Here is a 16918-nt window from a genome sequence, read left to right as displayed (position 1 = left end):
TCTCTCCCCCCCCCCCCCCTCCGGCCCCGTATTATCACTGCTTGCAGCTATATTTAGGCTTGTTTTTGTGATTGGATTTTCATTATTTGAACCTATTTTTGGAGCCAATTATTTGGAGTTGAAAGTTGGTTTGCTACAAAGCTGCATTCGCACAATAAGTCCTTGCTATCTTAAACATTACATGAGTAAAAAAATGTAATATGCTCATACAATTCCTCCAATGTTCATTTATTGAAGGAAAACCATCACAATAAATTACATTTGCATTTTACTACTTACAGAATCACATTCTGCAGGATTACGCTGCAGCCTACATCTCGCATTAAAACAGAGCACTTTGCCCTATATAACAAGGATAATAGATAACCAGTGTTTAACCACTTAAACCCTATATACTTCATTGACCGGAGTCCCACAGGGGTCTATACAAGGCCCCCTCCCTTTTTTCCTCTACACCAAATATCTTAGCCGAAAGTAGCCGAAATACAATAACGCGTTACGGCGCGTTGTGAGCTTGTCGCCCCCCAGGTATAGAGGCGCTAGGGTTCAAGTGCTTAACATTGCATGTACATTCTGGCAGACCCTCCACGAGCTTAATGAGACGGAGGTCTATCGTCAACAAGAGATGAGTTTGGGTGTAATGAGCAGCACAGCCTCTAGGGGCTACTAATGAGGCTTTTACACTCTTCTTACGTAGTCTTGGTCACTCTTCAGTCTCATCCTGACTGTCGTCACTCAGAGGGAAAGCTCTGTGTTCTCTCTGAGGGAAGACCGTGTGTGTGTCGTAACTCCTCATGCCACACTCCTGGTCCAGGATGGCCTAGAACACAAACACATACAGTACATGCACGCACACGCACACGCGCACACACACACACACACACACACACACACACACACACACACACACGCACACACATTTAACAAGAAATTATTGAACACAGACAATGGTAGCTGCTCAAACTTGGGGAAACTCAACATTAAGTGTTTCAGGATACAGATCACAGCGACTGCCAATTATCACAGACACTGAACAGAATTTTGCCAATGCCTCACACAGGGACGTGCACAGATAGACTCTAGGTGGTGCTAGAGCACCTGCCCTTTGCCCTCTTGACCAGAAGTGCCCTTTTGAAGTGTGCCCAGTTTACAGCAGGGGTCTTCGACAGGGGGTCCGGGACCCCTAGGGGGTCCTCAGAGTTACTACAGGGAGTCCGCCAAATCTTTATGTGATATGATTTTTCTTTTTACCATAACCACTCGAAACCTAGCATCCCTTTTCTGAGGAGAACTTTAACCAAAAATTGCAGATCTACAAGCCCACAACGCCTCGCAGCGCGAGGCGTTGTGGGCTTGTAGATCTGCAATTTTTGGTAAAGAGGTATAGGTGTAGAGGGAAAAAAGAGCAGACCAAGTAAAGAAAAAAAAGTATAATTTACTTGAGCACCTGCCCCTCAAAATGTCTGTGCACGCCACTGGCCTCACAGTGCGTTTTAACAGCGGGCGATTCAGGATAGTATTCTCCGGAAGTGCATTATTCGTCTATGAGAGCCGGCAACTACTGGTGATAGCTGGGCGAAGAGGCGATAGTCAAAAAGTGGGGGGAGGGACGATGTTGAAAACATGGATATTTTTTATCTTTTGGACGATTTTGTCCGGTGATAGCCAATCAAATTCATGTGTGCTATGTGTACCTTCCACACGTACCGGTATACGTACATACGGCAATCACAGCAGGAACGCCCTCTGGGCGATTTTTAACACCCAGAGTCGCCTACTGTCTCCCGCTGTTAAAACATACTGTCAGCTAATTAGACAGAGCTTTCCAAGCATCGCTCGCATCATATCTACATCGACATTGGCAGTTACAACGGGTATGTGTGCCTTTAGATGTTAAAGGAGTAGTTCACCCAAAAAATTACTTATTTTCTTTCAATTACACACCCCAGAGATTTTTTTTGTTTTTATCACATTCCTAAACCAATAATTTGATGACCAAGCGGTCCCTCCGGTAGAAGACTCAATGGAGACTCTTTGTGTCTCCTACCGGAGGGACCGCCGGTCATCAAATTATTCGCTTAGGAATGCGATAAAAACTAAAAAATCTGCATGAATTCAATGCTTCATGGGGTGTGTAATTTATAGAAAATAAGTACTTTTTTGGGTGAACTACTCCTTTAATACAAAGTTAGTTTAGGTTGAGATGTTATAAAAAACGCCGACGGCTTCTGACACGTGCTGTGTCAGAAGCCGTCGCACTTCGGGCACACACGTGCGCGCACACACACACACACACACACACACACACACACACACACAGCAGCAGACAGGTTCTAACATACTTCAGAGAAGAGCTAGAGGAAGTTATCTCTCTTCTTTTCTCTCTCTCTCTCTCTCTCTCTCTCTCTCTCTGATGTCCGTCCAAACCTGTTATCCAAGTAAAGACTTCAGTCTCTGTGGCACTGTCAGTTTGATGTGCGCGTGTGTGTGTGTGTGTCTGTATATGTGTGTGTGTGTGTGTGTGTGTGGGGGGTCATTACTAGAACCATTAAGATGATTACAGGCCACGGAACGCCCGCCTTCAAAGTTAAAAGAGGAAATCATCACATATAATAGAGAGTCAATTACACTCTACAAAAACTGCTAAAGAAACACTCGCTGCTGTGTGTGTGCATGTATGTTTCTGTGCATGTATGTACAGTGTGTGTGTGCACGCATGTATGTACAGTACGTGCACATGTATGTATGCACAGTATGTATTTGTAATGACTAGTAGCTTGAAGATTCCCGGGAAGTGACATGACAACTACATAATGCAGTGGTGGAAAGTGACTTTGTAGATTTAGATTATCATATACTAGAGTTTCGGGGGGCTACGCCCCCCTCAACCCCAGCCGCGCACGGGGCCCAGCGTGGCCGTGTGTATATTGGGGTACTGAAATTGCTGGAGTAAAACTGTGGAAAAGTTAAAAAAAAAAAAAAAAAAAAAATGAAAAAAATATATTTTTGATGTTTGAGGGGGACCCCCGCGGACCCCCTGCTGGTCGACGGACCCCCTGTGGAGTGTGGGGACGCGCGGGGACCCCCCTGGAACATGGCGGACCCCTTCGGTGTTTTTTTTTTTTTCATGAAGGTGGTTGCTTGTTTCTGGCGCTTGTTTTTAGAGAACCTGGCATGCCAACGACTTGGCAACCCGAGTTGTTTGTTTTTGTGTTTGGGATGAACATGGCACGTGAAGGACGGACATAGTGTGATCGAGACATGAGTGAAGTGAAAGTAACGGCCTGGGTGGAACAAAGGAGGTACTAAGAAGGGGGGGGTTGAAGCAAAGGAGCTGCGTGTGTGTTGGTGTGGAGGAGATGGGCAGAGTGCAATGGCGGCGCGACCCAGCGCATGCTGCCGCACGTTACACCAGAAATGGTGCCTGGAGAAAATGGTGACCAAAAAAAAAGTTTTGAAAAAAAGGAAAAAACCCCCGCAGCGGCTGGCTGCTGTTGTGGTGATGAGGTCGTGCGCACGGTAAACGGTACGAAGCTGCCTCCCCTTCCGTTTTGTCCGACATTTGGTGAGTAGAATTAATTATGTTGCGCGGTGGAAAAGGTGTAGTGTGCAGTGAGATGTCCCCTACGCGAGGCGTAAATTCAGCGCGGCGGCCGTGGCGAGTCAGTTGGCGACATGTGGTCTGGCGGTGCGTTGTTTATTCGATAACAGAGCTGTGGGGTGTGGACACCGAGGGTGCGGAAGTCGGTCGCCATTTATATAGTTAGATTGTATTATATGACAAAACATAAATGAACCACTTCAGCCTCATATATATATACAGTACTATAACCTACTAAGGCTATATGAAAATAGCAGATCTACACGCTCACAACTGGTCGCATCGTTATTTTGTATAAAGACCTTTATACATTTTGAAGCTTTTGCTGAAAATAGCCGATCGACAAGCTCCCTGCGACGCAGTGTGAGCTTGTCGATCGGCTATTTTCTGCGAAAGCCCTCCCCAAAATAATGATGCTGGGGTTTGAGTGGTTAACCTATATGGGTCCATTTGGTTCCTCGCTGAGGAACCCCGTGAAAGACCCCTGGGGTCCCCGGACCCCCACTTTTAGAACCACTCATATAACTGATAAAGACAGAATCAGTAAACATTGCGGATAAATCTGCAACTCAACTCAATACAAGTTTCAATACAACTAAACACAGTGCGTGCGTGCGTGTGTGCGTGCACGTTTGCCTCACCATCTTCTCCTCTCTGACCGCAGGATTTCGCAGGAAGTAGCAGAGAGGTGCATAAAGTATGTTGACGACACCAATCCCAACCATCAGGCAAGGAAAACCAATGGTCTGAACCACATATCCCCCTGCGGATGGACCTGGTAGTACAACAACATCTTTTAATGAAAGTTTGTATCTGAGTTTGCATACAGTGTGTTCTCTGTGTGTGTGTGTGTGTGTGTGTGTGTGTGTGTGTGTGTGTGTGTGTGTGTGTGTGTGTGTGTATGTGTGTGTGTGTGTGTGTGTGTGTGTGTGTGTGTGTGTGTGTGTGTGTGTGTGTGTGTGTGTGCGTGTGTGCGTTGGCGTGCGTGTGTGACTTACCGACAGCAAAGCCCAGACACAGTGCTACATCAGCTATAGCGTACACACTGCCGTACACAGACGCATGGCGGATGTCCACAAGATAACCCATGATGGCCATCATGGAAGAATCTACCATACCTAACACACACACACACACACACACACACACACACAGTTAAACACACTCATACCTGGGAGCTGCCCAGTACTTTTACAAGCGTGTTTTGGGGCGAGTTCTTGAATTCAACGGATGAGATGATGATTAATCCCTCAAACCCTATACTTAGTTGACCAGATTCCCAAGGGCTATGTATTAGGCCCCCTCCTGTTTTTGCTCTACACTAAACATAGCTGAAAATAGCCGATATAGCTCATCATATTGTGATGCATTGTGAAATTCCATTTAGTTATAGTCATATTTTAGTGATCTGAAATCACTAAAAAAAAAATCACTCAAAAAAATCACTCTATTTTTTATTTGTTGACAAAATTGGCAATATATTTAGTCATAGTCATCATAGCTTAGTTTTTATTTCGTTTTCATCAGTCGACGAACATTTTTTGTCATAGTTTTAACCGACAAAATTAACACTGGTGAACATGCTGTGAAAAACTGTTCTTACCGATGGCAAAGCCCAGGCCGGCATTTGGTGCAATCAATCCATAAATACTGGAGGCTAGTGGAACCTGTGTACACACACACACACACACACACACACACACACACACACACACACACACACACACACACACACACACACACACACACACACACACACACTAAAATGAATGTCCCTTCTCACAGCAATAAAGGCAGCTGAGCTACACTTCCATGCATTTATCCTGGATGACTCGAGTTGTACCCAGTGGTGGAAAAAGTACTCAAATGTTTTACTTAAGTAAAAGTATCAATACTGCAATATAGAAATACTCTGTTACAAGTAGAAGTCTGGAATTATAAATTGACTAGAGTAAAAGTACAAAAATATTGGTTGCCAATCCAACCTCAGCTCCATATATGGGCATAAAAATCACACCCAGTGTGAAGTGAGCGGTGCCTTCGATGAGTTCATTTCATTAAAGACGCACTGAAGTGACATTTTCGGTAATTTTATTTTGAAGGTTCAGCCCGAAACGTCGGCTCAACGACTCTAAACCAATCAGAAGGTCCCATCCCTTCAGGCTATGGGACGTTGGATATCAATCACTTCAGCCGTGCTGGCACACGGCTAGTGTTTGTTTACAAGTGAGAGAGACGGCCAGTGAACCACGTTTGCTACTACCTGGCTTATTTCTAACCTATAATGTTTTCAGATACATATTTTAGTGTGCAGATGAAGTTTAAAATTAGTAATACACTCATCTTCAATGAGATTCAAAACGGAGTATCTCTGTAATTAAAATCAGCTGTGTTTGAAGAACGTGCAGCTATGGGAATCAAACAGGTGCATGTAATCAAGATTCATTTATATTCGTGAAGGCTGTATTATGTCATCACGCAGCACGTTTTCGTTTACAGGAAGTAATTAAGATTGGCTTTTTAGGGACTTTAGATGTAAAAATACACAAAAATGTTTTTTTTTTCTCGTTTTTTTTGGCATCTATTGTTAGGTATGCCCATATGATGACCACGGTAATGCTCTAAAAGTGTGAAAAACATATTTTTCATTTCACTACACCTTTACGCTATATATGAACTAGATAGAAGAACAATGTTAAATCCCTGTCCATTCATTTCAAGGCTGCTCCGACTGTTATTACTTTTAAGTATTTTTACAAAAATGACTGTAAGGTATTTTTACTGACTTTATATACTTTTAAGAACTTTTGACTCATTTTAACAACATAGTATTTTTTACAGAATTTAAGTACTTTAAAGTATTTTTTATGAAATTTTAACAACTTTTAAGTATTTTTTAAAAATGTCAACAACTTTTAAGTATTTTTACTCATCATAGGTACTTTAAAGTATTTTTACTCATCTTAACAACTTTTAAGTATTTTTACTCGTTTTAACAACTTTTAAGTATTTTTACTAATTTTAACAAAGTTTAAGTATTTTTACTAATTTTAACAACATTTAAGTATTTTTAATCATCTTAAGTACTTTAAAGTCTTTTTTACAAATTTTGACAACTTCTAAGTATTTTTACTCATTTTAACAACTTTTAAGTATTTGTACTCATTTTAACAACTTTTAAGTATTTTTACTCATGTTAACTACTTTTAAGTATTTGTACTCAATTTGTTTGCTCATAAATATTTGTACTCACTTTGATACTTTTTACCCACTGTAGTTACTTTGTAGTCACTTAAGTTACTTTTAAGTACTTAAAGTACTTTTACTCAAATTGTAGAGCGGTCATTTTAGTGTGTGTGTGTGTGTGTGTGTGTGTGTGTGTGTGTGTGTGTGTGCGCGCGCGCGCGCGCGTGCGTGCGTGCGTGCGTGCGTGCGTGCGTGCGTGCGTGCGTGCGTGCGTGTTGGTGTGTGTGTGATGTGACGTCACAGAATGATGTCAGAGCACGTCATCATCAAGGAAAACTGATTTGTTGACAGTGGGTCGTCATGGTTACTCAATATGTTCGAGTGAGTCCTGCATGGTTGTCAAGGTTACCACTCATATTTGTGTACAGCTCGTACCATACCACCATATATGGGCATAGTGATGACAGAGCGTGACATCATCAGTGACGGACTATATAACCGACCGCTCGCCAGCATACACTCAACAGATCGTCAGCATACACTCAACAGCTCGTCAGACTACCGGCCCAGTGCAAAGTCTTTGATAACCAACGTTTCTCAGAAATGTCTTTGATCGCTAGGATGTTCGGTGGAGGAGGAAAAAGAGGAAAAGGAGTAACAAAGGTACCTAGTCCTGCAGGTCCACAAGAGGCGCTCCAGAAACTCCGGGAGACAGGGGAGATGCTAAACAAGAAACAAGAATTTCTAGAGAGAAAGATCGCCCATGAACTTCTTACCGCAAAGAAGTATGGCACACAAAACAGACAACTGGCTCTGCTGGCCCTGAAGAGAAAGAAGAAGTACGAGAAGCAGCTCAGCCAGATCGATGGAACGCTGTCCACCATCGAGTTCCAGAGAGAGGCACTGGAGAACGTGCACACCAACACCGAGGTGCTCAAGAACATGAGCTTTGCTGCCAAGGCCATGAAATCCGTCCATGAAGACATGGACATTGACCAGGTCGATGACCTCATACAGGACATAAGTGAGCAACAGGAACTGGCTCAGGAAATCTCCAGCGCCATCTCGAAATTCGAAGGCTTCGGAGAGGAATTCGACGAGGACGATCTGATGGCCGAGTTGGGTGAGCTGGAACAGGAAGAACTGCTGGAGATCGGTGGGAAGGAGAACGCCCTGCTTCCCAATGTGCCTTCCACCTCCTTACCCGCCACACCTGCCAAAGCGAAGTGCGAGAAAGAGGACAACATAGAGGATCTACAGCGCTGGATGAAGGCCATGTAGACGTATACATCATCATTTTACACTACAAAAGAGTGACAAAATGCTATAGCTGTAAAGCTATATATTTGGATTGCCAAGGGGGAGCCTTGCTTGGCAGTCCATCCAAATCCAGAGATCAGACACAGAGTATGTCACTTTGTTACAATAAAAGAAGTAACACTCCATGGCCTAGACATCATATAATCAGCAGCTATCCTGCTAGCCACAGAAATCAAATAAAAAAAACATAAAACTATCCTATGCTATAAATTAAAATTGGCTTGGCCGGTGGGGCGTGCTGGCCAGCCGGCCGGCGGGCACACCTCTGATGTCACACTCATGTCACCATGACTCAGCCATGACCATTTATTTATCCAAGGAGTTCCCAATGCAACCAATGGGAGCATGCCCATATATAGGCATATACTGATGACATCTGTGATATCCATATATGGACATAAAAGGGACAAGAACTGACAGATACAGAGATCTCCATACATGGGCATAAAGGGACAAGCACTGACAAATAGAGATCTCCATATATGGGCATATCAATCGGATCGGCGGTGCGACATAGGTGTGAGGCCCGCATAGCGACCCGAACCTCTAGTCTAGTATTATTAAAATTGCCTAATGTTTTAGTGGGCTGGCCCGCCGGCCGACAGACCACCGCCACTCACTATAACTCAGACATAACCATATATAGAGTTCTCCAAACTCTAGAGACTCCAAATATGGAGTGTGTCATGCTCACTGTCTGTGACAGCATGACATCAGACCCAAACAAACCGTGTTGTCATGACATCACAGACTCAGACTCAATAATGACCACCTCCCCATACATTATCCCGCTTATTACACGGCTACGTAATAAATAAATAAATGGACCCAAAAGTAACAACAAAACAAAGTATTTCCTTAAAGTATTCCATAAATATTGGGCTGGGCGGAGAAGTTTGCCTCGGAAAACAAATGACAGTAGCCTATTCCATAAGGTAACCGGAAGACTCGCCCCAAAACACACTCGCCCCCATTCTATATATCGCCGGATGTGCCCCAGGGCGACTGTGTTTTGGGGCAAGTGTTTTGGTATTCTTGCGTTGGTGCGCCACGATAAACAAGAAAGTGTAGTGGAAATAGAATCACTTTTCGTTGTTGCATCGTCTATTTCTCACTTCAAATGTTTTCAAAAACATTCTTGAGAGCAAAGTTTAGTTGTAAATTACATTGTTAGTTTTTTACATGGCTGTCATGTTGGATTACAGCATAAAACCAAGCAGCGCAGGTTGACATGAGCAGGTGCTCCGAGTTTAGATAGCGGTCTGTTTTAGAGCTCATCGGTCATTATCAAGAAATAATGACCGATGATTGACCAATCAGAATCAAGAATTCAACCAAGCTGTGCAATAAAGATAGATAATAGATGAATGAGACATCACACGCAGGTGGGTTTTTAATTTGATCCCGGGTATCTTTATTTGTTTACTTTATAAGCTTGCCATTTGCTTTCCGCCTTTCTCTGTTCCTTCCCTCTTTACATTATAAGTGCAGGTCTAGTCTGAACTGTCAGGTTGTAGAAGTAGGTTTATAAATTATTGAGCAAAAGAACGTTATCAGGGCAGCAAATGTGAGTATGAAACTCTCAGATAATCATGATAATTGATCACAGATGTTTGTCCTTGTTTTTTACGGGGGCTACAGCGCCTACGAGGTCATTAAATCTGTTTAGCAAATCGGCCGACTGATGAGAGGAGATGGGGGGAGTAGGAGAAGTTTCAAAGCCGACACTAGAGTATTCAGAGATACCTTTATTGAAAACTTAAAGGTTCTGAAGCCTCAGACCATGCATAGCACTACAAGGTGGAAACCTTGATTATGTGTAGGTCCAGCAACATGAGCTGTCAGGTTAAAAGACTCCAGTAGTGTTTATCAATTCTAAAAACTTTATCAAGGTAGCAAATGTGAATATGAAGGAATGAAGAATTAAAGGAGATGTTTACCACAAAAATGACATATTTTCTATCAATTACACACCACACGAAGCCTTGAATTCATGGAGATTTTTTTGTTTTTGTCGCATTCCTAAGCCAATAATTTGATAACCAGCGGACTCTCAAGACTCAATGGAGGCTCTTTGAGCCTCCTACCGGAGACATTAGCATCTTTTCGCCGGTCATCAAATTATTGGCTTAGGAATGCGACAGAAAAAAAAAAATCAAAGCCTCTTGGGGTATGTAATGGATAGAAAATAAGTCATTTTTTGGGTGAACTACTCCTTTAATCGATACCTTTGGAGTTAGGTTTGTTGTTCAATGATCTATAATTCTGTAAAACTATCTTGATAACAGTATTTAGAGGATCAGTAAAGGAGTTTGTGAATATACAAATTGGCTTGTGAGTAAAACACACAAACACACACACACACACACACACACACACACACACACACACACACACACACACACTCACTCACTCACTCACTCACTCACTCACTCACTCACTCACTCACTCACTCACTCACTCACTCACTCACTCACTCACTCACTCACTCACTCACTCACTCACTCACTCACTCACTCACTCACTCACACACACACACACACACACACACACACACACACACACACACACACACACACACACACACACACACACACACACACACATATATATCGCATAACAAAATAGTGTTTCTCACGAACCAAGGCGATAACAAAACAATTCAACACTGTAATCATAAACCTCATACTCCACCGAAATATCATCACACCACACAGGAAATAACTTTACAGCAGAAAAACAGAGCAGGAAGGAGACAAGAGGAGTAGAAGAAGGGAAGCAGTGGTTGAAGAAGTACTGACATTTCTTACTTAAGTAAAAGTATCAATACCACAATGTGTAAATACTCAAGTAAAAGCTCTGTATTCACAAAAAGTTAAGTAAAAGTATTGGCAGAAAATTGGACGTAAAGAACCAAAAGTAAAAGTACCCATTATGCAAAGCCCCATTTCAGGTTTCAAAATACATATAAATATATTTTGAAAATAGCAGATCTACAAGCTCGCAGAGCGACGCGTTGTGAGCTTGTAGATCTGTTATTTTCAAATAGCTGAAGTACAAAATAGGTTCGGTTATTTGTCTGGATGTTTTGTCTTAATAATCCAACTCTGCAAAGTAACTAGTCCAATTAGTAAACAGTACAATATTTGCCCCTGAGATGTAGTGGAGTAGAAGTGTCAATTTTTTAAAAATAATCAAATAGAGTAAAAAAAATACCTGAAATATTTACTCAAGTACACTACTTGAGTAAATGTACTTAGTTACTTTCCACCACTGAAGGGAAGGATAGATAGGATCAGACAGACATGTAGACAGAGGTATTAGACTGATGGAAGGATAGGCGTATAGATGGAGGTAAATAATGGATGGACAGAGTTCAATTAAAGGGATAGTTCACCCCCCAAAAGAATACTTTTTTTCTATTGATTAGTCACCCCATGGAGACTTGAATTCATGGATTTTTGTTTGTTTTTGTCGCATTCCTAAGCCAATAATTTGATGACCAGCGGACCGGTAGGCAGCGGTTCCGGTGGGAGACACAAAGGAGACTCTTTGTGTCTCTTACCGGAACCGCCGCCGGTCATCAAATTAGTGACTTAAGAATGCGTCAAAAACAGAAAGATATCCATGAATTGAAAACCCTTTAAATTTACACACAGTAAACTGAGAGTTAAATGAAACATACACAGTAAACTGTATAGATGGAGTTAAATTAAACTTACACACAGTAAACTGATGCCAACGATAAACATTCCCAGCATGGAGCACAGCCACCTGGAGAGACAACACAACATAATAAACACACTGCTTCTCTCTGTCACACACACACACACACACACACACACACACACACACACACACACACACACACACACACACACACACACACACACACACACACACACACACACACACACACACACACACACACACACACACACACTCATCACACACGCATGGGCACACACTCTGACTGACCTGCCCATCTTGTTTGCTAAAAGTCCAAAGATGTTGGTTCCTATCAAATAGGACACACTGGCTGGTAGGAACGCTATACCTGCAACACACAAAAAAACGATAACTAACTGAAACTGTATTGTGTGTTTACAAAACTAACTGAAACGAACTGAAATGACTTCATGTATAGTCTTGGTGTTATGTTGTTGTTGTTGTTGTTGTTGTTGTTGTTGTTGTTTTGTGCCATATGGTTATGTGTGTTTTCTGTTTTTCTGTTGGAACAGACTGTGAAGATGAACTGAGGGGACAATAAATACTATTATTATGTTAGCGGATCAGTGGGAATTAAAAGATCCCAGTGTAACGTACCGAGTTGCCATTCAGGGGAGCACATGGTCTGCATCATCCATATAGGTAGGGTAGGCTCTAGCATTGCCACGCCCATGTTGGCAAAACACAACGAGCCTAGAACATACATACATAGCAATTAGGTTTACAACCTACTACAGCATCCATATATAGGCTACAGTACGCCTATGAACAGAATGATGCGACCATATATAAACAGATTAGCCGTATATGAACAGATTTACGCTCTAGAATGTCCATATAAAACAGATTTACAATCTACAACATTCATAAATTATCAAAATGTATTTATTACTATCTAGATAGACTGACAGTGGTGGGAAAAGTACTACATTTTTTTACTTGAGTAAAAGTACTCACAATATCCCATTTCACAAGCTATATGTATAGAAATCCTTTGAAAAAAAGGCGTCACAAAGTGACGCATTGTGAGCTTGTAGATCGTCTATTTTCAAAAAGCCATGGATGAAGTGGTTAATGCATGTTTTACAAATGTATTTTTTTTGTGGAGTAGAAGAACAATATTTGCCTCTGAAATGTAGTGGAGTAGAAGTATGAAAGTATAGCAAATTGGAAAAATACATCAAGATGGTACTTAAGTACAGTACTTGAATAAATGTACTTAGTTACTTTCCACCACTGACTCTAGATAGGATACACTTAGATTCTAGAGCATCTAGTCCATACAAAACCAATTTACAATGTAGAAGATCAATATACTGTATAAAAAGATTTACAATCTAGACCATTGGTTCTCAAAGTGGGGTCACAATCATTTTAACCACTTTATCCATATTTTATACTTTGGCTATTCAAAAATAGCAGATCTACAAGCTCATGCTATGCCGAGCTTGTAGATCTGCTATTTAAAAAAATCCCTGGCACAAAATATTTTTGAGATGGGGGGGGGGGTCTGCAGCCAAATACATATCATTTTGGGGGTCCTTGACATGAAAAAGTTTGAGAACCACTGATCTAGACCATCCATATCTAACTAGATTTATTACTAGAGCGTCCAAATATAAAACAGGTTTACAATGTAAAACATTATAGGCTGATAGTTGAGCCGTGTGTGCTCACCTGCACTGATCAGAATGTAAGGGTCCTTCAACAGAGTCAACAAGGGAGTCCCCTCCACACTCTGAAACACACATACAAAATGAGTTCAAAAAGTGTTAGACCAATTTGTCTGTCTATTGTGAAGTCAATTCAATTCAAAGGAGCTTGGCATGAGAAAACATATGTTTACATTGCAAGTGTCAAAATACAATAAAAACAGTTGGAAAATGGGGAAAGTATATACAGTTGGAGGGGCTGCCGCTACAGCATTGTGTAAATCTCAAAACTATTTAAATAGTATACAGTACAAAAAAAGCCTCAGATTTAAAATGCGTTTAAAGGTAGCAGCTCTGTTTATATGTGCAGTAGGTCTAGAGGTCTACTCAGGACACTCAATGGTTAGCAGTCCTTAGGGTGGTTGTATTCCATTGGCTAACCTTCTTTTATCGCAACAGTTCACAAATCTTGCTGCTTGTGTTCACACATCATATATATAGAATAGAATCTGCAGCACTCACCCCAGGAGAAATCTTAGATGGCTGCAGGATACACATCTGTAACGCTGAGACAGACGAGACAGATAGGTGGGCAGGCAGGTAGATACAGGTAGCAGTGGTGGAAAGTAACTAAGTACATTTACTTAAGAACTGTACGTAATTACAATTTTGAGGTATTTGTACTTTACTTGAGTATTTCCAATTTCCAGTACTTTTACTTCTACTCCACGACATCTCAGAGGGAAATATTGTACTATTGTACTCCACTACAATTACTTGAAAACCTTAGTTACTAGTTACTTTGTAAATTTAGCTTACAAGACATACACACAACTTCAACCCTTAATCTTTGGCTGTTTGGGGAAAAAAAGCCGATCTACAAGCTCACATGCACATTGCATTCAATAGAAGAGAATGAAAGACTTGGATGTTTAGAAGGACATGACAGAGATCCAACTCATGAACAATGTCACAGCGGGACATTTCAGTCAATTCAATCTGAGATTAGCTGATGCTTACCTCCATCAAACAAGGCCAAGAAGGCGAGGATGAGGAAGGGAGCGCTCTTCCCCACAAAGTCATACATCACACTGCCGAATGGAGCACCAACTAGAGAGAGAGAGAGAGACGGAGAGAGAGGGAGATGGAGATCAACAGCCTACTCAAACAGGCTTGTCTGTTAACTGTTTGAAATATCAGACACTACTAACAAACATCATAAACTAGGGGTAGGCCTATAAATGTTAAAGGACACACACCATGAATTTCACTTTTTTATTATTTTTTGGGTATTTTTTGGGCTCCCCAGTGTCTCTTGTACCCCAAAAAATATTTTTTTTGGGGTACATTCATTCTCATTTCAGAGATTTTCAGAATGGGCGTGTCTGAACAGGCCATCTCAGAATGGCATGTTTGCTTACATCACGAACCATTCTGCCCATGTATTTTGACAGACAGAATTGCTCAGTAGCACCCCTCTGCCCAACAGGACGTTTTGGTATTGCAGCTGAAAGTGCTTTATCAGCCAGAGAGAAGTAAGTTGGAATGAGTATATCTGAGGCTTGATTTAGGCTCAAACCTTTTGAAAATGGTTTGAGGGACATACACCATATGATATTGAATATCAAATATTTTTTTCAAATTCATGGTGTGTCTCCTTTAAGACACTTCACTAATATTTGGCAGCCTTGGGTTTGCACAGACGCTCAGTGAGTGGTCTGAGTATTGCTGGCTTGACCAGGAGAAACGTGTCTTTCATCTGCTGTGACAGACAGGCGTGGAGGAGAAGATATCATGAAATGTCAACCTCTGTAGTATTTTAATCTATTCTCATTGAAATATATTTCCTGGATACAAATAAGACATTTGCATGTGTGTGTCTCTTCTCTGTGTGTGTGTGTGTGTGTGTGTGTGTGTGTGTGTGTGTGTGTGTGTGTGTGTGTGTGTGTGTGTGTGTGTGTGTGTGTGTGTGTGTGTGTGTGTGTGTGTGTGCGTGTGCGTGTGCGCGAGTGTGTCTTACTGAGGACTCCCATAGCCAAGCCTCCTAGAGCGATCCCCATGGCAACGCCTCTCTCCTCATCATCTGTATAAACGCTGGCTAACATACCCAGACCTACACACACACACGCACACGCACGCACGTACACGCGCGCGCGCGCGCACACACACACACACACACACACACACACACACACACACACACACACACACACACACACACACACACACACACACACACACACACACACACACACACACACACACACACACACACACACACACATTAACAGTGTATAACAATGTTCCTCTCTATACCCCCACACTCTGACCCACTCTGGTGCAAATAAACTGTTCAAGGAGGGTCACACACACACACACACACACTCAGGAAAGGTGACAGATGGTTCAGCTGTCCAGCCTTCATCAGTATGAATCTAACAACAGTATTTGTTCCCTTTTAAAAGAGAGGAAGCAACCATGACAGGAGATCAATCATTGTTAATAAAGGTGTTGATGACACCTCACACCTGGAAGATGTCGGGCGATGTGACTTAATAGGCACACTGAACTTGAAGTTGGAATAAACACAACAAACAGTAATTAAAATCACATGGACAACAATTCCATGCTACTGAGGACATCAGGCAATTTTTTTATTTAATAAAAATGTCAAATCTATTCCTTAAAGTGTAAAGGGATAGTTCACCCCCAAAATGCCATTTTTTTCTCTACAGATTAGTCACCCCATGGAGACTTGAATTCATGGATATTTTTTGTCGCATTCTTAAGCCAATAATTTGATGACCAGCAGCAGTTCCGGTAGGAGACACAAAGAGTCTCCTTTGTGTCTCCTACCAGAACCACTGCCTACCGGTCCACTGGTCATCAAATTATTGGCTTAGGAATGCCACAAAAACAAAAAATATCCATGAATTCAAGTCTCCAAAGGGTGACTAGACTAATCTATAGAAAAAATATGTTTTGGGGGTGATCTAACCCATTTCACTGATTTGACATGGAAATAAAAAAAATCCCCATGCGTTGTGTGTTGAGAAGCCACAAAGGCTGTGGAAAACTCTGTAGAGTTTTTTATTGAAGCTTTGAGGGAGAGCTCTCTACACAATTCAGTGAATTGAATTGAATTAATTTGGTGCTCAAAACAGAAAGAGCACATCAGCACATCCATAAACAACACACACAACATAAGAGCGGAGGATAAAATCACAACAAAGCCCTAAGGCTTATTTCCATTGAGGTCCTCTAAAACAGCGGTTCTTAAAGAGATAGTTCACCCAAAATAAAGCACATTTTTTCTATCAAACCGGCAGCGGTTACAGAAGGAGACACAAAGGAGACTCTTTGTGTCTCCTACCGGAACCGCTGCTGGTCATAAAATGATTGGCTTAGGAATGCGACAAAAACTTAAAAA

At 41.7% G+C, this 16918-nt stretch overlaps 2 protein-coding genes across 2 annotated transcripts in view; one reads left to right on the top strand and one right to left on the bottom strand.

Moving 5' to 3' along the window:
* Positions 1–376: 376 nt before the first annotated feature.
* slc18a1 (solute carrier family 18 member A1) overlaps positions 377–16918 on the bottom strand; it is a gene marked incomplete at its 5' end in the record, with an annotated part of 21620 nt that continues 5078 nt past the window's right edge. Inside the window, 11 exons of the mRNA XM_084055600.1 lie at positions 377–820; positions 4243–4376; positions 4600–4719; positions 5205–5268; positions 11830–11881; positions 12086–12164; positions 12434–12529; positions 13514–13574; positions 14011–14054; positions 14509–14598; positions 15509–15601. Of these exons, the coding sequence (XP_083911726.1) occupies positions 704–820; positions 4243–4376; positions 4600–4719; positions 5205–5268; positions 11830–11881; positions 12086–12164; positions 12434–12529; positions 13514–13574; positions 14011–14054; positions 14509–14598; positions 15509–15601 (950 nt within the window). The 3' untranslated portion in view covers positions 377–703. The remainder of the gene's footprint in view (positions 821–4242; positions 4377–4599; positions 4720–5204; positions 5269–11829; positions 11882–12085; positions 12165–12433; positions 12530–13513; positions 13575–14010; positions 14055–14508; positions 14599–15508; positions 15602–16918) is intronic.
* Positions 7391–8068, top strand: LOC311043333 (charged multivesicular body protein 4b-like; the record flags this gene model as incomplete). The annotated part of the gene is made up of 1 exon (XM_084054532.1): positions 7391–8068. One exon carries the CDS (start codon positions 7391–7393, stop codon positions 8066–8068), a length of 678 nt encoding a protein of 225 aa, XP_083910658.1.

Source organism: Gymnoscopelus microlampas (genome assembly GCF_963454915.1).
Source record: "Gymnoscopelus microlampas genome assembly, chromosome: 4".
NCBI classification, from domain to species: domain Eukaryota; kingdom Metazoa; phylum Chordata; class Actinopteri; order Myctophiformes; family Myctophidae; genus Gymnoscopelus; species Gymnoscopelus microlampas.
The sequence above is the reverse complement of the archived record's forward strand: the minus strand, read 5'-3'. Positions and strand labels throughout refer to the sequence as shown.